Source organism: Canis lupus, chromosome 5, assembly GCF_011100685.1.
Source record: "Canis lupus familiaris isolate Mischka breed German Shepherd chromosome 5, alternate assembly UU_Cfam_GSD_1.0, whole genome shotgun sequence".
Classification (NCBI taxonomy): Eukaryota; Metazoa; Chordata; class Mammalia; order Carnivora; family Canidae; genus Canis; species Canis lupus.
Window position 1 is genome coordinate 6,169,577 of NC_049226.1, and position 21,363 is coordinate 6,190,939.

At 46.4% G+C, this 21,363-nt stretch overlaps 1 protein-coding gene across 7 annotated transcripts in view; it reads left to right on the plus strand.

The window, feature by feature from the left end:
• ETS1 (ETS proto-oncogene 1, transcription factor) overlaps positions 1–21,363 on the plus strand; it is a 131,155-nt gene that overhangs the window by 85,572 nt on the left and 24,220 nt on the right. For 4 of the 7 annotated variants that reach the window (XM_038535666.1, XM_038535669.1, XM_038535668.1 and 1 more), the window contains 5 exons: positions 3,878–3,979; positions 12,086–12,205; positions 13,766–13,966; positions 16,733–16,810; positions 17,996–18,244. In XM_038535666.1, the coding sequence (XP_038391594.1) occupies positions 3,878–3,979; positions 12,086–12,205; positions 13,766–13,966; positions 16,733–16,810; positions 17,996–18,244 (750 nt within the window). The remainder of the gene's footprint in view (positions 1–3,877; positions 3,980–12,085; positions 12,206–13,765; positions 13,967–16,732; positions 16,811–17,995; positions 18,245–21,363) is intronic. The other 3 variants (XM_038535667.1, XM_038535672.1, XM_038535671.1) reach the window with 1 other exon arrangement.

The window sequence follows — 21,363 nt, forward strand, 5'->3', positions numbered from 1 at the left end:
GGCACGGTGTAGGGGGATGGCCTCATTTCTTCCCCAGGAGTATGACATGCACCTGGGAATGCTCATGAGGCTCTTTGGGAATATGGGCATGCGGGAATGCTTCTGGGGAGGGGGGCATGGATAGAACCATGCCATTGAGCTTGGTGGGAGGAACCACCAAGGAATGTAAACACCTGGATAGACGTGGTGACAAAGGATGTTAAAGCAGTTGGAAAACCCACAGACGAAGAAAGATTTTAATCCTCTATGGGTGGCTTCAGCCTACAGAAGGAGGGCCAAAGGCTAGAAAGCACGAGAAGGCAGATTTGAACTCAAAGTGTGCGCGCATCATGAAATCGTTATTGCAGTTCATAAAGAAAATCAAGTGGCCCCCAAAGGACAGAGCAACTGAATGTCTTAGGAAGTCAGGCGTCGTCCTAAAGGACCGCTGGGGGCCCTTCTGGGAAGCACGGTGATCGGGTCCAGGTGGTTGTCCTCACTCGTTAGCACAGGGTCCTTTGTCCATCTGGGGGCCTGGGCGGGCCACATCCGTAGAGCGGACAGCTTCACTGTCCCGTGGCGGCCTGTTGAGAACATTTGTCCCTGTACTGGGAAAATGGACTTAGGTATTCTTATTTTTCATTGTGGTTTCCCTGGGTTGAAAACAGACAGTTGTACTGTGTGAATGTGTATGAGTACGCGTTTTCCTTCTCTGTCCAGATTTATTTATTAAAAGAAAAACACATCTGCATAAAAAAGCCTCAGAACACAGGAAGAATGTCCACTTTGTTTTTCTTTCTGTAGCACCAAGACATGTGGGGTTTCAGCTTCCTCTAAGGGGTTTTTGAAGACTGGCTTTCATCTCAGACAAGGCCTTTTCCCATTGGAAAAAAAAAAAACGGTCCTTTTTTGGTTTAAAAATGTATTTATATAATGTATAAATAAATAAGAAAGTCGAGAGAGAATTTCCTTTCAAAATTTATGGAAAAATGCTGCTTTCTGAACATCATTAATTGGAAGTTGCTGGCTCTTCCCAGCCTGCTTCCACTCTGCTCTCTGGCCTTTATTCTGGTTTAAGGTTTCCCAGTAGCTCCTTCCCCTGCCTTCTTTCTCTCCCTCTCTTCCTCCTCGCCATCTGCCTTCCCTGCCAGCCCGTCCCCTCCTACTCCTCTCCCAGCTCCTACTGTCTGCTCCCTCCCCGCCCCCGTGGGTCTCTAACCACCCCCCATACCCCTCTTCCTTCTGCCTCTCTGCTAGCCTTCAGCCACTAGAGCCCTCGCTGCAAGAGGCCTGTCTCAGTGTTTGTTTCCTGCGTGGGAGGGAGAGGCCAGCCTTGAGAAAACAGTTCAAAAGTGCAGAAAAACTTTACCTCTTCCAGCCTAAATAAACGGGCTCTACTCCATTTGTTTGCCCAGATTTTTCCTTTGCCCGTGGAGAAAACTCCTCATCCTCTGCCTCGCCCGGCCTGGCCTTCCCGGTGATCCTCATGAGGCCCCCACCGTGGCTGTCTTGCCTCCAGACCCAGTGTCAGGTGGGCCCTGAGCCCAGGGGGTCACTGGTGGGCCCTGAGCCCAGGGGGTCAGGGTGGGACGGGCGGTGAGGGCCCCCCACCCCCACCCCCCCACGGCCCTGGGGATGGGACTGCTCTCTGCAGAGGGGCTCAGGGATTGGGGTGCTCTCCTTCTGCAGGAGGAAGGTTCTCAGCCGTACACATGATGGGGGAAACGGAAAGAAGTGTCCTGGTGTTCAGCGTTTCCGCCTCCCCTGCTTGGACCTCTGCTGATAGGTCTGGGTAGAGAATACCCGGCTTTAGGGCCTGAGGATCTGGGTTTGCGAGCCGGTCAGACCCAGACACGCTGGCTTGGGCATCTTAGCAAAGCCACTTGAGTGACCCTTGTGAGCCTCCAGGTGTCCTCACCTGTGCGATGCAGGTACTACCACTGCTTGCGTGGCTGTCTTCAGGATCCTGTTAGAGCATGGGAGAAAACGTTCTGTAAAATGTGAAATTCTGGGCTGATAACAGTCCTGAGAGGGCACCTGGGTGGCTCAGTGGTTGAGCACCTGCCTTTGGCTCAGGGCGTGATCCTGGGGTCCTGGGATCGAGTCCTGTCTCCAGCTCCTGTTTCTCCCTCTGCCTGTGTCTCTGGGTCTCTCTGTGTCTCTCATGAATAAGTAAATAAAATCTTAAAAAACAAAACAAAACAAAACAAAAAAACAATAGTCCTGAGAAATCCAAGGCAGGGGGCAAGTGAAGTGAAAATCAATTGCTTAGGCCAGCTCACCAGCATCTCCAGGGTCTCCGGGGGTGAAGCATCAAAGGCCAGTATGTAACCTAGAAGTAGTGGTGCCTGGGATTATAGCAAGAGGTAGCATCTCGAGTGGGCTGATTCTGTGCCACAACGCCACCGAAAGCCTGGTGGTCCCATCACAGTGCACGGTGGGACAAGGGTGTGTCCTCACTCTGAGGCAAAGACAGGAGAAGAGCCAATAGGAGCTCCTGAGGCCATCTGAAAAGCCTTGGGGTCGAAAGAGGCCAATTCAGGCTTCCTCCTGAGCAATGTGGAAACGCGGCTGTGTGTTTTTCTCTGTATTTTTTGTGACCAAGCAGTCACACGGTTCGCGGACACTCAGGACTTGTAAAATGTGTGATGTGGCGGGAGTCAAGTGTAATCATCCACATGGGAAATGATAGGAAGCATGTGACATACCCTGTAAATGGCTGGAAAGGATCGTGTCAGAGCTTTACATGATTCTTTACAATTCCCCGTTGAGCTGTCCCTTTCAATGCAGGAACCCAAATCTCCCAAATCTCCATTGTTCAAAGATTCTTTTAAATCGTGAGAGTGTCATCATTCATTTTCAGGACCGATGAATGACTCGGGAGGAAAAAGCAGCTTGGGTTTTGGCAAGTTTTGAACATATAGAGAAGGGTTTCGAGCCCCAAATTACAATTCTGTCTTGTGCCATGTGGACTGTAAGGTGGCACTCTTAGGAGGCTTTGAAAACCAAAAGGCATCTCAGGTTGGATCCTGGAGGTGTTGTCGTGGCAGGACACACCTGGGGTGACAGTGCTGACTGGAGCCTACAGAGTAGGTCAGAAAAATAGTCTGTTCTGTTACAACAAAGAGCGAGATTCGGGGGATGTCGATTTCCATTGACATCTCAGAATCGGATTTTTGCATTCATTTTTCTCCTTTTCTCAGTTGCTTACTTGTACCTGGGAAACTTGCCAGATTCCTACCCCTTGCTGTCTCTGGAAGCATTAGGAAATAAAAATCGCGTAGTCTTTTCACTCTTGATATTTTATAAGGTACTTTTTAGTTCTCCCCAAGTCCCCAGTAATTTACCGAGCCCCTCCTCTCTGCTGGGCGCTGGTATTTTCACACTTATTTAATTTAATTTAAACCTCACTGCAAGGTGGGGAGAGAATCCTGGATAACGAAAGAAGGCTCCATCTCCTTGGTCTTGGAAACCTGTCTCATGCACCTTCACTTGCTAGGCTGCCAGAAAAGAAAAGAAAAAAAAAAACAAAACAACACATAATTGAGGAGTCATTCTAGCGGGGCACACTCATTCAGATGTTTCCCCTTTCAGGCCATTTGCCCAATGTGTAGGGTAGGAGATTTGAACTCCTCTAAGTAAAGAGCAAGAAAATTTAGCTGCAGGACCCAGGGGGCAGTTCTGCTTTCTGGCTCAGATTCTGGAACGGAAGAGCCTCTCTGGGTTTCCCTGAACACCTGGAATTAATTTGGGTTTTGCTCTGACTTCGAAACATTTGCTGAGGTGGAGGATGGTGGAAGGGGTAGGAAAGAAATAAATCCAGTGATTAAAAATAGCTTTGCATGTCAGGTGCCTGAACGGATTTGGGAACATGCCTGCAATCCCTTTTGTCTGGCAGGTCTGAACTCCGGCGCTGCCGAATTACAACCGCTTTCATTTGTTTTTCCTGCTCCCCTACCATGTAATGGTCAAGGGCTCATTGGAACCATGTGTGAGCCTGGTGAGTCACCAAATCCTCAGGACTTCAGTGGTAATAATGTGTTAAAACTCCTTTTGGGGGATGGGGCAGGGGTGGATGGAGGGGAGAAGGGAGAGGACTGAAGTCACTTCCTACAGATGTTCAGATGTTCAGAAGCCCTCTCTGCAGGCATCTTTCCCAGGCCCGGCTGCAGGACCCCGGGGCCGCTTTCCCGGTGCAGTTGGGAGCATGCTTTGCCTCGCCCTGGACCATCTCTTTTGTCCCGTGATGACTTCTGTCCGAGAAGGGCCACCTACCCCCGAGGTGGCACGTTGTACCCAAGCAGTGTGCATTCCCCGGTGGCGGTGGCCTTGGCAGCAGAGCCCAGAGGCTGTAGCTGGACACTCACTGGCCTGCATTTTGGGTCAGGTCGTTGGAGGGTGAATTGGGGGTTTTTCTGCACAGCCCGTTTCTGCCCTCTTTGGAATGGCTTTTTATTGGCTGGTGACTCGTAGGAGGTTGGGTGTTAAGAGAAGGGCGGAAGCCTGGTTGTATGTTTTCCTAACCGATAGGAGTCTGTTTCAGAGCTCATGGTGTCCCCTTACTTGGGGGCAGTGATGGACTATTAGGAAGGGATGGGTGGCTCCACAAGGGGACACAAGCCCTATCTTGCTCTCGGCTTGCCGGAGCACAGTCCTGCCTGTCCCCCATTGCTCCGTCACATCATTAGGTCTGTGAAAACAGAGCTGAGGGGCTGAGGAGGGACATTTATTTCCCTTCTTTGCACTAAGCTCAGCCCAGAAGCTTTGTGGATTATTCTAGCTCCCTCAGCTGGAAGGCCTTCCTGCCAAGTTTCTAGGGCCTATTACAGAATTTAGAATCAGGAGTGTGAGAGAAAGAGGATCCTTACAGGTCTCTTCATCGCTCCTTCCAGTCCACCTGTCCATGAACGAGATAGAGAGAGAGAGAGAGAGAGCAGCGGCGATGGGTTTTGAGATGCCCTGTCACATTCCTCTGAGCCGTTAGTGTCTTGACTGGGGAAGTCCTCTTCGAGACCAGTAACAACTTACCAGGGACAGTCACCTCTGGGGTCAGCGTTAGCAGCCCCTGGCCACGGCCATTTTTCTGTTTCTCTTGATCTAAAGGAGTGAATGTGCCTTCTCTCCCACACTGGGACTTTCTAGGCAGCTTGGCACTGCCCTTTGGATGCTTGCCAGAGTCAGCAGCCTTCTCCTGCAGACTCCTAGCTGCAGTTATAAGTTCGCGCAGACATTAGGAAGAATGGTACCCCGCAGTCTTTGCTTGTAGGACAGGGGAGTCCGAGGGACTGGCTTTCCATCCTAATTTGAGCCATCCCTCTCTGATCCCGCTTCCTCACTTTCCAGATCATGGTAATGCTGCTTTCAAACAAGCCCTTGTGGTTCACATGGGCCGATCAATAAGCTAGACCTAGGTTTAAGCACTGTGGAAAGTAATCTGAAGCCTTATTTTCCTTCTCCACGAGTTTATCTGTCTCTCGTAAGCTTTCCTATTACGATCCTCCTTTATCTAGAGAATGTCTTCATGACAATAAAATGTTTGTGGGTGAAATGACATGTGGTCTGGGATTAGCTTTACAGTTTTTCAGTGTGGGGGAAGGAGATGAAATAGAAACTGGTAGTGTTGATAGATTTTGAATAGGATTTCATTGTACTGTTCCCTCTACTTTGGTGTATGGTTTGAAAACTGCGATAAGGAAAATTAAAAATGCTACTTAACATTAACCTAGAACCTATTAATAGCCTTCTTTTTAGCAAAGCACTGATTAAATGACTTATCCAGTGTGATTGTATTAATGGCAAAACTGAGATAAGAACCCATGGATTTTGACCAATAAGCCAAGTCAAACCCCGCGCACACCCCACTATGTCTTTTTTCCCTTGTCTTCAGAATTCTCTTTATGTAACTAATTAACCTTATATTATGTGCACGGTTGCTCATCAAGGTGACTCAGGGGTGAACACAGACAGGGAAGGAAGCCAGGTTGTCATTTAACCTGTGTTACTTTGTATGGAAGGAAGGAAGTGTCACTACCCACACTCCCAAGAAAGGACACGATTACAGTTGATTCTGTGAATGGCTTTTAATTATGTCTTTGTGAGGCTAGCCATGTGAAATTCTGGATTTGTTCACTGTAGGAAAGGTTTTGTTTAAGTTTTTAATTATTTCCTCAAATGTATCTGATTTTCCAGCTGAGAAATAAAAGTCCCATTTTCTCTCTCTGAGCTGTAAAAAATTTAGTTTTCTTGGATCTCTGATCTATTCCTATTTTCTTTTTTTTTTTTTTTTTTAATTTTTATTTATTTATGATAGGCACACAGTGAGAGAGAGAGGGGCAGAGACACAGGCAGAGGGAGAAGCAGGCTCCATGCACCGGGAGCCCGACGTGGGTTTCGATCCCGGGTCTCCAGGATCGCGCCCTGGGCTAAAGGCAGGCGCCAAACCGCTGCGCCACCCAGGGATCCCTATTCCTATTTTCTGCGATGGAATGGAGTCGAAAGAGCTTGAGTTTAAGAGTTGCAGGACTGGGGTCCAGCCCCAGCTGGGCCTTCCTGGTTCTGTAATTTTATGGCAAGCTCTTGATCTCTCCGAGCTTTGTTTACTCATCTGTAAAATGGGGATCCTGTAATACCTCCCCAGGATCCTTGGATGTTTCACATGTGATATCATGAAATAGTATCCAGGAAGGGTCTTCGTGGGCCATAAATGGGTTTTCAGATATAAGGCATATTATTCATTCTTGGTGTTTCTTTCATGTTTTTGCTCTTGATTGGGACAGCACCCACCACACACAGATAATACCATCATGGTAACCTGGTGGGGTTTGGCCAGTTGGATGATCTCACAAGACTGGAATAACATACCTGGCCTTTCTAGTTCTTACTTTTGTTTCTCATCACCGAGCCCTTGGATCCCAGACACCCCGCTTTATTTTTGAGAATGGTGAGGGGAGAAACGTCTCAGGTCAGTAAGGCCATGTCCTGACTTCTCCTGGAACAAACATCACTTCAGGTGTAGATTCTCCGTAACATGGTTGATATGAGCCATTCAGTTTCAAACAGCTTAACAGAAAGGCATGAAAAGTCACATGAAAACATCCTGGACAGGTTCTTGGACATCGAACAGCCCTTAACCTTGAGTTACATATAAGTGAATTGAAACTGTTGTTCCACATTTGACTTAAAACATCCATGGGGTGTGTATAAACTTTTCTTCAGGGTCAGGCCACAATGCAAAATGAGCAGATGTTTCCATGCATTCAGAATGCCCCGGCTTCGTTATGCCCCTACTGATTCAGGGAGTGCTCTCTGCTCATTTCCGCCTCGGTACTGTGCAGGCTTGGTAAGACAAGCGTTTGGGACTGTTACTCATTCACCAGCTTCTGTACAACTCTTTTCTCTGAAACTCAGGGTGATTCTTATAAATATTAACTCACAGTTAGGGTCCTGAGGAATAAGCCCTGGGTAGGAAATCCAATATGCTCGCAGTGTCTTCAGTTTGTCATGTATTGTATTTAGTCTCCAGTGTATTGGCATCATCTGTCTTTGGGTCAGGTCCTCAGCATTTTGAGACAAATGTGTTATTTGAGTCTAAGATACTGCAATTACAAATATTAACACAAAGGCAACTTTAGTTCTTATCCATGGAATGCAGTTAGTGAATTTCTAGGGGGGGGGGCATTGATTAATTTCTAGATGCCATCCATAAAATTAGAAATCTTTGGTACCTGAGGCAAAAATATTAGAACAGGTAATGAGATAAAAATGTAGCAGGAATGACAGAGATGCCTGCTTGGGCTACCCCAGGTCATAGTCTCTTCACCTGTGTAATGATTTCCTTATTGTTGTTGATCAGTGTAATTAACAGAACTGCTGCGATCACAAACTAGCACCAGAGGGGGAATTTTTGCATTCATAGTTTCTATGAAGATAGTTTAATCTCTTAGATTGATGTCTGCTTTCAAATGTGATTATTCATCATCATTTAAATGCAATGCCCAGGCTCCTGATAGAGACAATCCTGGCTAATTGTTCACTCACTTGGAGAGGGGGTTTGCTTTTTTTTTTTTTTTTTTTAAAAAAAAAAAACAGTATTCCACACTGTTTAACAAGGGAGGAAAGTTCTGACTTTCCTGTCTGAATCCTTTTGGTCCAAGGGCAATGACACGCCTTCTCCTGACCTCATCAAGTCTAAATGCAGGTGTCCCGAGTGTGCAGGGTTGGCCTTTGCCAACCAGCTGGGCTGTGAGCACTTTTCCAAGAGATCCAGGAGCTAGGGGCAGAGCTGATGGGCGCTGTGCAGCTGCAGCTGACAGCATGCGGACCAGGCTTTTGGAGATGGCATTGAGGTAGACAGGCAAAAGTCATTCCAGCTGCTTCTCTTGGAGAGAGCAAGCGAGAGCCGGGAAAGGCTAGTTCCCTAACAGGAAGCAGGAACCTGCACGGAGAGTTGTCAGCCCAGCGGTCCTGTCCAGACCATACTGCCTGAGTGTGCAGGATTATAGGAAGCAGACTCCAGGAAACCTCTTTCTCGGGCTTTCTCTTGTCATCCTTAGCCTTCACATCACCTTGGCATCTTCTGTGTAGAAGATGCGTGGGGCCTCCCAGCCAATACTGGCCTTCAGTTCCAGCTTGTAGCCCAACCACCGCTTGTGCATTTGGCCTGGCCTGTATTTTCCACGTGTGTTGTCCTGGCCAATTTCCGCCATCAGTAAAGTTCTTTTCATCGAATCATAAATCAATAGTGGGAACAAACACACAAAACAAAACCCACACAGTTCAAGTTCATGAATTTGTGTTGGACGGGAGCGAAGGGAAGGAAAGTTGATTCAAATTTGGAAAACATTGAATTAACTAAACATTTGTTGATTGACTCCTGGGTTCTGCTCTGTGCTAGGAGGTGGGGATGCTGTAGTTGTCCCTTTGAAAAGGACTGCCCTTAGGCCATTAAATAAAAGGTCCCTTTCTCTGAGGTCAACCTGACTTCTACTCTAAGTGGGGACATTTCTGGACCTGACACTTAGCTGTTCTCGGGCGTGTAGAGTGGGGACAAAGGGGCAGCACTGATGTCTTTCTTGGTGACTCATTTGATGATTACTCCATTGTTTGAAGAGCTGGATGTTATGTAATCAACATTTTATCCCCTCCCCCTCTTAACAATCTGGGATTTTCCATCATTTTGTCAACCTTCCTGGAGGCATGTTGATTTTTCCACTAGATTACTAGAATTTTTTGGGCACGTCCCAGGGCAGCCCAAACTCTCCACTCCCTAGAACTTCAGATTCACCCTTGGTGGCAGGGCCTGTGGAACAGCTGCCGTGAACCCTTCGGTGCTTTCAGAGCAGAGCTGAACTCCAAGCTGTTTCCTGATGGCATCACTCAAAGCAAACTGGAGGGAAAGTGCTGGCTCTTCTTTCTTGCAATGTACTTTCCATTCATTTTGACATTCAGAGGCAATATATCGGCTCCTTTTACAGAGATCACTAATGGTCATCTTTTCCCTTCTGTATTTCCATCTTATTCAGCCAGTAACTCATACGTATGTCCAGGGAATTTTTTTTTTTTTTTTTTTTTTTAAAAGGCCAGAGCTAAGGGATTACTGGTTGAGGAACTTCTACAGTAGCCTTGCCTGGAACTCAGCCATTGTTATAAGTCAGTTTCATATGATACACTCAAGATCCATGGTGAGGAAGAGGGCTTCTGGAAATTACTACGGTAAAGTGTCTCACTGCCTAAAGATCATAGGTTGGCTAGTAGGAATTCTCAGGTCATTTCTTTGTCTTCCTATTTGCTTTTTATGGGAATTTGTGCCTGAGGTGAATCCAGAGGATTTTTAACCTGAGCCATATTTATGTATCTTTGCTCTGAACGTGGTCTGTGAATACAAGAGGGATTGGATGTGGAGATAAAAATACAGATGGATATAGCCAGGGATGACATGTTGGTGGATGTGCAGATTTTGATTCCTCACTCTTCCTCACCACCTAATAGGAATCAGGCTTTGTAGATATTACCTCCTATATGCACTTCAACTTTGTCCACTTATATGACCTGTATCACCATCTCCCTAGTCAAAGCCACCGTCATCTTTCGTCACAAGTAATGCAAGAACTTTTTGCCAAATCTTCCCACATCTATTCATGGTTACCTCCTCACCCACTCTATACAGAATAGCTAAGGTGATCTACTCTTTTCCCCCCCATTTTTTTATTGTAGTAAAATATACATAACATAAAATTCACCACCTTAACCATTTTTAAGTGTACAGGTCAGTGGAGTTATATACATTGATAGTGTTGTGCAATCATCACCAATATCCACCTCCAGAACTCTTTCCATCTTGTAAAATTGAAACTTGGTTCCCATTAAACAACAGCTCCCCATTCCCTTTCTCCCTCCAGGCTCTGGCAGCTACTATTCTACCTTCTGTCTCTATGAATTTGATTATTCTGAGTACCTCATATAATTTGTCTTTTTGTGATTGGCTTATCTCAGCATAATGTGAAAGTTCATCCGTGTCATAGTTCAGGTCAGAATGTCCTTCTTTTTTAAGGCTGAATAACATGGCATTGTGTGTATATACTACACTTTGCTTATCCATTTATCTACTGGTACACATTTGGGCTGCCTCTACATTTTAGCTACTGTGAATAATGCTGCTGTGAACATAAGCATATGGATCTCTCTTTAAGACCCCACTTCAACTCTTTCAGATATATAGAGAACTCCTAAAACTCAACAAGAAAAACCCAACAACTCTATTAAAAATGAGCACAATCCCTTGAATAGACATTTCTGCAAAGAAGATACAAAAATGGCTTTCCAATAAGCACATGGAAAGATGTTAAACGTCATTAGTCATTAGGGAAATGCAAATCAAAACTGCAGCATGGTACCACTTCATGTCCACTAGGATGCCTGAACAGATTCCATGCTTGTCTTTCCCCCTCCTCTTAATCAACTGTCCTCCTGGTTTTTCTGCTCCAACTGCATAAATCTTTTTGATACTAAGATGGACCAAGTTTCCCCTCCTACTCCCCTCTTCATAACCTTCATATGTGCTCTTCCCCTTGTCTAGGACCATGAGGATGGTCATTAGGATCACCTGGATTGTGCGTTAAAGCATAGATTTCTGGAGTCCCCCACCCCACCCAGAGGTTCTGATTCAAGAGGTCAGGAGAGGGTCTGAGAATTTGCATTTCTAGCAATTTCCAGGTGATGATTGATGCAGCTGCTCTGGGGACCACACTTGGAGAACTACTGGAGTATTTTTTTTTTCTTGTTTAAACTAGTATGTGTGTTTTGGATCTCAGGTCAGGCATCTGTTCTCCTGAGGAAGGCCTTTTCTGATTCCCCCAGACTTGCAGGAATAACTGTTCCATGTTAACATCTCCTCTTCTGCTTCTCCTACGAAGCCCTTATTGAGATTTTGAATGTTTAATTGTGCAGCTAGTTTTGTAGTGATTGATCCCCTGCCAGAATGTCCTCACGTCCAGCTCCATGAGGGCAGTGATCATTGCTGTCTTGCTCACTGCTTGCTTCTCTAATTCCTTGCACACAGCAAGTGCTCAATATTGATTTGTTGAGTGAATGAATGTTGTTATTTCCTTTTCGTGGAAGTAGGTAGCAACATTAATACTCTCACTGAATGTGAAGGATGAGTAAGGACTATGGGTGAATTAGTAAAGCTACGCAAAAAGAATGAGCTTTTTTTTTTTTTTTTTTTTTTTTTTTTTTTTTTTTTTTTTTTTTTGTCGAGGATGCAGAACATTCTAGGCAAGAGTCAGGTTTTTTTTTTTTTTTTTTTTTTTAAGGGGCCTACCATGCTGTGGAAAGCCCCCCAAATTTTACCTGCCCTAGTGAGGACGTGTAGTACAGTTATTTCTCAGCTTGCCTTCTTCAGGCCATTCATGCCCTATCATATTTTATGGGTGGTTAACTGCCTATTAGTTTTTAAAATTAAGATACAATTAGCATATATCAGTTTCATGTGTACAACATAATGATTTGCTGTTTGTATCTATTGCTTAATGATGGCCGCAGTGAGATGAGCTAAGCTTCATCGCCTGTGTTGTTTTTATTATTCATACGGCATTTCTTTTCCTTACAGATATGGAATGTGCTGATGTACCACTATTAACTCCAAGCAGCAAAGAAATGATGTCTCAGGCATTGAAAGCTACTTTCAGTGGTTTCTCTAAAGAACAGCAACGACTGGGAATTCCAAAAGGTGTGTTTTGTTGATGGGAAAAGAGAGGGATGGGATCAGACTTTTGGGTGAGGTTGGTTTTCTCAGCTGTAGTGTGAGGTAGACATTATGACTAAGCACACGTCGGACAGCACCTGCCGCTGCCTGCAGACGTCTGCTCCAGCCATCGTAGGCACATGCCAGTGCTTCCCCATCTCCCAGGTTTTGCCACTGTCATCTTGGTCTTAGGACAGTGGTTCCTAAACTTGTTTGCACATGAGATTCACGATATTCAAAAAATTCCACAGCCCGGACCATGTCCCAGACCCAAGAAGTTGCAATCCTTGGTAATTCCAAAGCACAGTCAATCTTGGAAAACACAGTCTTAGAGTCATTTTGGGCCATCATTGGATGAACCCAGTGAGCTAGATTCCTTGGAATTTAACTGATTGCTCTTTTCTTTTCCATGTGCTTTGGCGAAATGTGTTTATGCTTGGGTGTTCTCATCTGAAAGGGTTTATTCAGGAATGTAAGGGGACTGGAGTTGTCGGAAAGGACAAATGACTGGAGAACACTTAAGCCTCCAGCAAGCAACAGTTCCCGAACAATTGAGCAGAGAGAACACTTTTCTGTTGAGTAAGAGTAATGCCCTCCACAGCTCCTAGCCCAGTCAGACCCACATCTTAGTCAGTCTGTGGATATACCTCCAAACCTTTTCTCACGTATATACTACGTCACTACAGACCTTGGCTGACAGCAGTGCCCAACATCCTATTAGGATCACAAAGCGGAAGAAAGTGAATTCTGACCCCTGGGTTTTCCCAGCATCTCATGAAGTCATCTGCTGGATGGAAGTGGGGGGGACCTGGACAGCAGGCGCGATGTGAGCACCACAGCCTGCCTGCCATCCTCCGAGCTCTCTAAGGACCACACTGGCGTAGTCATGTTCAACCTCAGGCCCCGCAGGAAGAGGATATGTTATCTGGTCCCTGATGTGCCCCATTCTTGCAGGGTGTCTGGTATAATGGATACAGGCACCTGATAATGTTATCATGACTAAGTACCACTTGAATGACTTATTATTACTAGTTGCTATGGTTATTACTAGCCACAGTCCGCTAAGATAAAAATGATTAATGCTAACATCTCAGGTCAGTTATGACAGTTAAGGGCAGGGGTAGGTAAGTGCAATCTCCAGAACACATTTGACTTTGTTATTATTGTTGTGAAAGGAGTCATTTTGTTCCTTGGTCCTGGACTTAAAAAAAAAAAAAAAAAAAAAAGAGCCTCATGAAAATAAGGCAGTGAGAGAGGAGATTCATGAACTTATGTCTGAATAGAGGGTGGAGACTTACTCATGTATTACGTTTTGGCTGATGGTAGTGATCCTCCTAGCTGGCAGGATAGAGAAGGTGGAGATGCTGAGTGTGGGGAGGAGTGTTATGGAAGGTGCCCCGCGATGTGCCTCTAGGGCTGGTGCTTCCTAAATCTGTAAATCAGAAAAAGATCCTCAGCGAGTGCAGATCCTTGAATGTCCTCCCTGATGCTGGGGCAAGAGATAAAAGCTGACCTGCTGGATTGTCTTTTGATCCCTTTCCTCAGACCCCCGGCAGTGGACAGAAACCCATGTTCGGGACTGGGTGATGTGGGCTGTGAATGAGTTCAGCCTGAAAGGTGTGGACTTCCAGAAGTTCTGTATGAATGGAGCAGCCCTCTGCGCACTAGGGAAAGACTGCTTTCTCGAGCTGGCCCCAGACTTCGTTGGGGACATCTTGTGGGAACATCTCGAGATCCTGCAGAAAGGTAATGGTGTGGGGACAGAGCGAGGTGGAAGCTGCGTGGGGTTGCTGCGGCAGTAGGTAGGGGAACATGCCCCTGGTGGGATGTCGATGCCATTACCTGTGGGTGTCTTCTCACAGCGTATAGGGTCTGCCGAGACACGTCAGGCTGGCATGTGCCAGGTGCTCAATAAATGTCAGTTTCTTTTTCTTTTTACGTATTGGAGGTTCAGATTTTAATATTTCGCAAGATTGCGCTCCCAAAGCTTCTTGATATGCAAAATTCTGATCCCAGTCCTTACTTTAGACTCCTATGCTCTTCGAGCAGTGTCAGACGGGGTTTTTTTTGGTGGTTGTTTTTGTTTTCCTGGCCACCTTAAAACACATTCCCTTGATCCATGGCAGTGTGACACCTGTCCACATCCACCAGAAAGCTTAGCTTCTCAGAGCTAATTACTGAGACTGGCTTCTCTGCCCCCTACCTGGGGTGGAATTGCAGTCGTGTGGGCTACCTTTTTCATCTGGAGCAGCAGCTGGGGTTATATCAGGATACCGTGTTGCAACCTTGTAATGACATGGCCTCCCCTACCAGCCTCTTCCAACCTTTTTGGACCAAGTGACTCATGTACCACAGTCCTGGCTGAGTATAGAAACAGCAGCAGGCGGCAAACTTGGGTGTTTTTGCACTTATTTTTCTGAATTTCTTCTTAAAATAAATTGCAGTTACCAGCAGTCAGCGGTGCCCTCCAGCTGACTGTAAGCCTAGAAGCCCGTTGCCCTCCCTGACCCAGGCCCACCCTTTCCCTGTGGTCACCCGCTCCAACCCTTGGCGCAGACGCTGGGGGCAGGGAGCAAAGCTCAGGATTAGCACTTTTAGTCCATATAATACCTTCCTTTGTTTCAGGGTATTTTCCACCCCGCAATGCTCAGGAGAGCCCCAAATTAGATTCCTCTGGGCCCAGGAGTGTTATCTTTCTTCCTTCTCTTCAGCTTCTGCTGGAAAATAAATAAATAAACACAGTCAAGAACTAGGTGAATCTTGCTGCGGCTGCCACCGCTGAGGCCGGCGGGGGAACAGGCTTCCTGAAGCTTGGTGTCCGCGTAACTGCACACACGCCCACTCCTGTGTGTTGACATGAGTGACCTGTTTATAGAGGGAAAAGATAGGGCAGGCTCAGAACCCATCCGATGTAACCGTTGGCGTATAAACACAACAGTGGATCCTACCAGACCGTGTAACCCAAATATATTCTCCTAATACGCTGTTGGCCTCTACTTAGCTCCATGGAGCGACCAGGTGCGCTGGAGGGGCTGTGATCACAGTTGCCATTAATAAGTCTGTGGCAGCTCCTGGTTTCCAGAGTGCCTGAAGATGCGTTTTCTCTTTGGATTCTCAAAGCAGTCCTTGTGAGATAAGAGGGGCATGTACTCTTGGTGTCCTCATCTGTAAAACGAGGGCAGATTAGGTGGTTTCCTCAAGATCACTCATTTCCTTAAACTTGGGTCTCTTCGATTTAACTTCCTGCCCTGAGTTCTTTGTGTAATAATATGGACTCGTGGGGGAGCGTCTGGGCCCCTGAGACAGGTGTGGCCTACCTTCCTGCAGAGGAACAGTTTGAGAGAATGCAGGCAGATCAGGAAATCATTGAGAATGTTGGGGAACCAAAATCCCATCATCCCACCCATTTTCATCTGGGAGAGGCAGTATGAACCCTCTCTGCTTAGATCCTTGAAGAGCCACAGCAAGAAGTTTGCATGGCGGCTCCTGCTTTTGTTCTGTAATCAAACTAGAGCAACGGGGCCCCAGAACATAGCTGTGTGGGGTGGGGTGGAGGGCCAAAGGTACAGGGATGTTTCAATCTGATAAGCTGCTAAAGCAAAGCTTAATCATTTTATCTCAACTGGGAACTGTTTTTCTGTGCAGGCATAAACTTGTTTTCCCAGCAATCTCTGCTCCCAATGAGCTATCAGATACCCGAGGAAAAAAAAAAAAAAACCCAAGCCAACACTCCCTCTTTATGTCTGATTTGCAGTGAAATAGAATCAGACCACTCCATACAATGGTCAAGGTCACACCCATTGGGCTCCAGGGTGATGAGAGGATCCTCGAGCTCACCTTAATTCCGCGGAGGGCCTGTCTGTGCTCCATTCCTTTCTCATTCCAAGAGGAGGTGGCACCTGGTTGCCAACAGCAGTTGGTGATACTGTCCTCTGTCTCTGCGTGAGCCCAGCCATATCCACCAACTTGTCACCTTCCCAGTATTCCTGTTCTTCTCTGGGCCTACCCCTTGAAATCTGGGGGTGATGGAAAAAAAAACAACCCAAAAACTAGACAGCTTTTGGAAGAAGTGGAGGCTATAAAATCTACCTACCTAAAGATTGTAATATATTTCTGAAAAAATTTTGGAACCGATCAGTTTGAGCGTTGGGGACCGATTTGGGGTAGCTTCCCCAGATGTCTTGAAGCCTCTGATGGTAATGTGTTACATGCGTGCATCAGAATGAGGGTGGGATGCCTTCCCAACCCTTAGAGATTACTCACTGGTGCTGCTTCCAAGATATTAAATCCCATTTTGCAGCTACTGAAATAATAGACTTAGCCATACTTTTGTGATCTCATCTCTAGACAAGGCCCCAGTCAGGGTAGACTCAGACACCAGCTCAGTTAATGAAAATGCCGATTTCTTAGAGGGACTGAGATCACTGCGGCCCTTGTGTCCAAGGTCCTCGTAGGCCAAACGTTACTTGCATGTTGACCTTTTCGTTTGGTTCCCTGCCCCGTCTGTTACAGAGGATGTGAAACCGTATCAAGTGAATGGAGTCAACCCTACCTATCCAGAATCCCGCTATACCTCGGATTACTTCATTAGTAAGTTCCTCTTCCACTCTTCTCTCGTTTGGCTTGCTATGGTGAGAACCTAGGAGAGGATTCCTGACCCAGATGCTCTCAGGCTGTTTCGTGGTGATTCTCCGGAAAATAATATTGGCTTAAATGTAGCCTCTTTGTCACTTATTTTGTTATCTCCACGAGGCACGAGGCTTCAACCTAGCTACATGTTGATATGTTTATTAACTACACACCAGGATCTCTCCTGATACCTTCAGCAGGAAAACCATGTGGGGGGGCCCATGACTTGACCCCTGAACTTTGTTTTTTAAATTTTTTTTTTTTTAATTTTTATTTATTTATGATAGTCACAGAGAGAGAGAGAGGCGCAGAGACACAGGCAGAGGGAGAAGCAGGCTCCATGCACCGGGAGCCCGATGTGGGATTCGATCCCGGATCTCCAGGATCGCGCCCTGGGCCAAAGGCAGGCGCCAAACCGCTGCGCCACCCAGGGATCCCTTGACCCCTGAACTTTGATCTTACTTGATGCTGTGTGCCCTGGTGGCCATCAGAGGTTTGGGTTAGGGATTTGGTTGTGGCTCTTGTTCTTTCCCTTTTACTAGTAGCTATGACAACATTGCCTCCGATCATTCCTCGAGACTGTGCCATGTAGCTTCAGATTCCATTACAGAAAACAAAGCCTTCTCCCTTCTAATAGGTGATACGTAACTATACTGGAGAGGTGGCCAGAAGAGCATTAGGGTAGGGCTGTTCTTATCCAGTGGCCTTGCTTTCAAACGGAGTCTTGAGCAGGTTTGTTTTCATTTTACCCTTTTACTTTATTATGATTTTTATTCTAATAACACCAATGATATTAAGTACTGAGATGCCAAGAGTTTATCATGTGCCAGAGGTATCGGTAGGCCTTTTACACATATGCCCTCATTTGCTCTTCATCACAACGCTCTGAGGGAGATTGCAATCATCCCTATTTTAGAGATGTGTAAATTAAGCCAGAAAAGGGAAGTTATCTTGTCAAGGAAGTATCTTGTTAAGTAGTGGAGCAAGGTTAAACACCCAGGCCCTTCTCACTGAAAATATGTTCCTTTCATTCTCTAAGGCAGAGTTTGTTTTCATCTTGTGGGGCTGTTGTGAATGGTGAAGACCCGCCTATTTATTTTGGGTACAAATTGGCCCTCTCTCCAACGGCACATGTTCTGTTTCCAGGTTATGGTATCGAGCATGCTCAGTGCGTTCCTCCCTCGGAGTTCTCAGAGCCTAGCTTCATCACAGAGTCCTACCAGACACTCCATCCCATCAGCTCGGAGGAACTCCTCTCCCTCAAGTATGAGAACGACTACCCCTCGGTCATTCTCCGGGACCCTCTGCAGACAGACACCTTGCAGACTGACTACTTTGCCATCAAACAAGAAGTTGTAACCCCAGACAACATGTGCATGGGGAGGACCAGTCGTGGTAGGTCAGATTTCTTCTCTAGGAGCTCTTGGGTTTCCAAGAATTACCTGACTGTGAGTTTTTCAGGCCCCATCTTTTTTCCTTTGCCACGGGCCCTGAGTTTCAGCCTTTCCATTAGAATGTCTAGATTCTAAGAGCTTTCCAACATGGAAGTTTAGCCAAGTCTACCGTGATGGCAAAGACCATGTGTCCATGGTGGACTTGGAACTATTTGGGTAAAACATTTTATTAAATGGTAAGTCTAGTTGAAGATGGTTGTTTTTTTAAGGTATGATTTATCTTCTTTGAGAGCATTTTGCTTGGGGAAGACACAAATGGTTCAGGTGACCCTCCTCGAAAGCCCTTAGCTTCCCATGCATCCTAGTGATCCTCCCAGAGTAATCCCACGGCAGACTGCAGACCCCGGCTTGGTATCTGGGTGACCTCTGCTTCCCAGCCTGGGCTCTCTAGCCTCCTGTGACTTCTTTGGTTTGGGAAGATACAAGATGGTTAACCAACGGTTTATTTGGAACCGGTCATCAGCAGTGTGGTGAAAGTGTGTATTTAGCTGGAGGACCAGGGAAAGAGGTGGCCAGAGGCTTCCAAAAGAAGGTACTCTTGTTGACATGACTATTATGACAATGGTAAAATATTCACTGACAGTGAAGTAAGCGTTTCAAAATAGAACTGACTGACTTTATAAAGCAAAGAAAAAAAAACAAAAACCAAAAGGGTAGGTACACCCAAATTTAAGATCAGGACATGAACGCTCAGAGGCGCAGCCCGCCTGAACAGATGTCCAGATTGTTTTGTGTCTGAGAAAAGTGCAGTCCTCTGTAAGGAGGGATTCGTTCATCGAGGAAGAACTAGCCGATTTCTAGAGAGTTGAAATAAAAAAAAAAAAAGACTTTTCCAGTGGATCTAGGGGAAAAAGCTATGAACAGGAAGAGGAACAGGGGAAGCTCATGTGAGCAGCGCTGAGGCGTTTGGTCACAGAAGGCAGGCTTGGCCGGCCCCGTAGTGGTTTCTGCTCAGCGCTGACCCTGCTGCCTCTTCTGAGTCTCTCAGGAGGGAGCCCAAAGACATCTTTACTTTGAAGAATCACTGTACAGGCACTGGGGGCCATACACATTGTCGTCTTCTTCGAGTGTCAGCCTCACGCTTCCTCCCAGCAGGCCCTAGGATGAGCAGAGGGAAAGTCCCTAGCAAAATCTGAACCTGCAATCTTCCTTCTCAGGGCCCCAGGGTGTTTGTGTTCAGACCGAAGGGGATGGGTGGGACCAGTTTTGCCTTCCCCTTTCTGACTTTTTTATTTTTGGATACAAGTCTATTTAAATATATACACACATGTATGTGTATCTTTTTTTTTTTTTTTTTCTCTCGGGCAGGTCAAAGCAACAAAATGACTTTCTTTCTCTTGGGGCTTTCTGTACATCTAGGTGATGAGGCCGGGTCTGAGGGCTGGGCTCATCCCCGGCGTTACTTGGGTAGCTCTGCTGTCTCCTTGTTTTTAAGTCGCGTCTGGCTTGGCTTTCGTGGGATTGTCCCTCCTCCGGCCCCTTCTGTTGGTTCTGGGTTTTGGTCCTGACCATCCTTCCAACCCCACGTCTGTGACTGTGGACCAGGCAGTGACCCGCTCCAAGGGGCACGAGGTGTTTCTTTCTGACCTCGCGGCCTGTCCCTTGCAACAACCTGGCCATGTGCACTGGAGAGGAAGACCTCGTTGTTCACGGCTGCTTTGGCACGTGAGGAGTCCTGCAGACCTGACATCTTCTGGGGGCCGACCGCGTCTGACGTGGTGTGGTTGGCTAGACCCAAGGCCTCACCGCTAGCTGATTACTAGTAGCAATCATCCTGGTGCCCGTGTACTGCATGGTAGCGTACAAAGTGCTTCTGTGTCCCATGTCTTTGGACTCTGAGTACTGTCTTTGTGCCAGTCTGTCCAGCGGGTTGCTGTGGGGCCACCCCGTCTGCTATGTAGAGTGCTCTGAGGTCTGTTTGGGGGAGTCAGATGGCTCTGGAAGGGCCGTGCTCTGAGACCTGTCACAGAGAAGCTGGCCAGTGGACGTCTGAGAGGACACATGCTTCCCTGCAGGAGCACAGTAGCCTAACTGAGTGCCTAATCCAGTTGGATTCAACCCATTTTTGGAGAGAATACCCGTAAACGAAGGTTCCCAGCTCCAGGATTGTGAAATAGAGCTAAAATGAAAGCAGCCTACTGCTATAAACCGCAACTCTCAACAGAGTTACATTTGGCTCATGTTTGAGAGGCTGCCAGAGGGTGGTTATGGCCTAGTTTAGTGCCCTTGCTTCTTGGGGCTCCTTGGAAACTCGGCTCTCCTGCTTGTGGAAACTCCAGTCTCCGTGCCCTCCGTGCCAAATAAAAAAGTGACTGATAGAGATAGAATCGTTTCAGAGAGAGATTGGAACATAAATACTGCCTACATACTGGTGCCGTGGTGGGGTGTTCTTCACGAAAAGATGACTTCTCTTTCTTAGGCTGGTGGTGGGTTTGCCTCACAAAGAAGTGGGATGACCATTAAGAGGGGTAGCTGGTCTAAGCAAGCACCTTTTTATGAGATGCCACAACATTTCCTTTTTTCTGTTAAAAAGAGGCTATTGCATTCTGGTTGTAGGCTGTTTTCTTGAGTTTCTTCATGTGAATTTCTGGAAAAGACAATTCTTTCATTCGTTATGATAATAAAAAACTTAACAAACGTGCCAGTGGACTGGGTAGGCGGTGCCAGTAACCCATGGAGCTCTTCAGTTTGCCTTCTGGAGATTATTTTTCTTTGAATGGATGGTTTGAGGAAGGAATGAGATTAAGTGGATAAATACCTTTCTGTTAAAAGCAGTATTGGAGGGGATAAGAGGTTCAGGAAATCTACAACAGGGGCTTTACGAAAAGTATATATTTAACGGAATACCTTTTATCTTGGATTTTTTGGTTGCTTGTTTAAATTTTATGAGCAACGTATCTTCCCTCCTAATTATGGTAGGTTTAATTTTGGTTTGGACACCATAATTAAATATTTGAATTCCACTGTTTTAACCAATCCCTAGTATTATGAGGGGGAGACTATGCCAGAAACCCACCCCTATTAGCTTATATCACCCAACCTTATTCTGGGATTTAAACT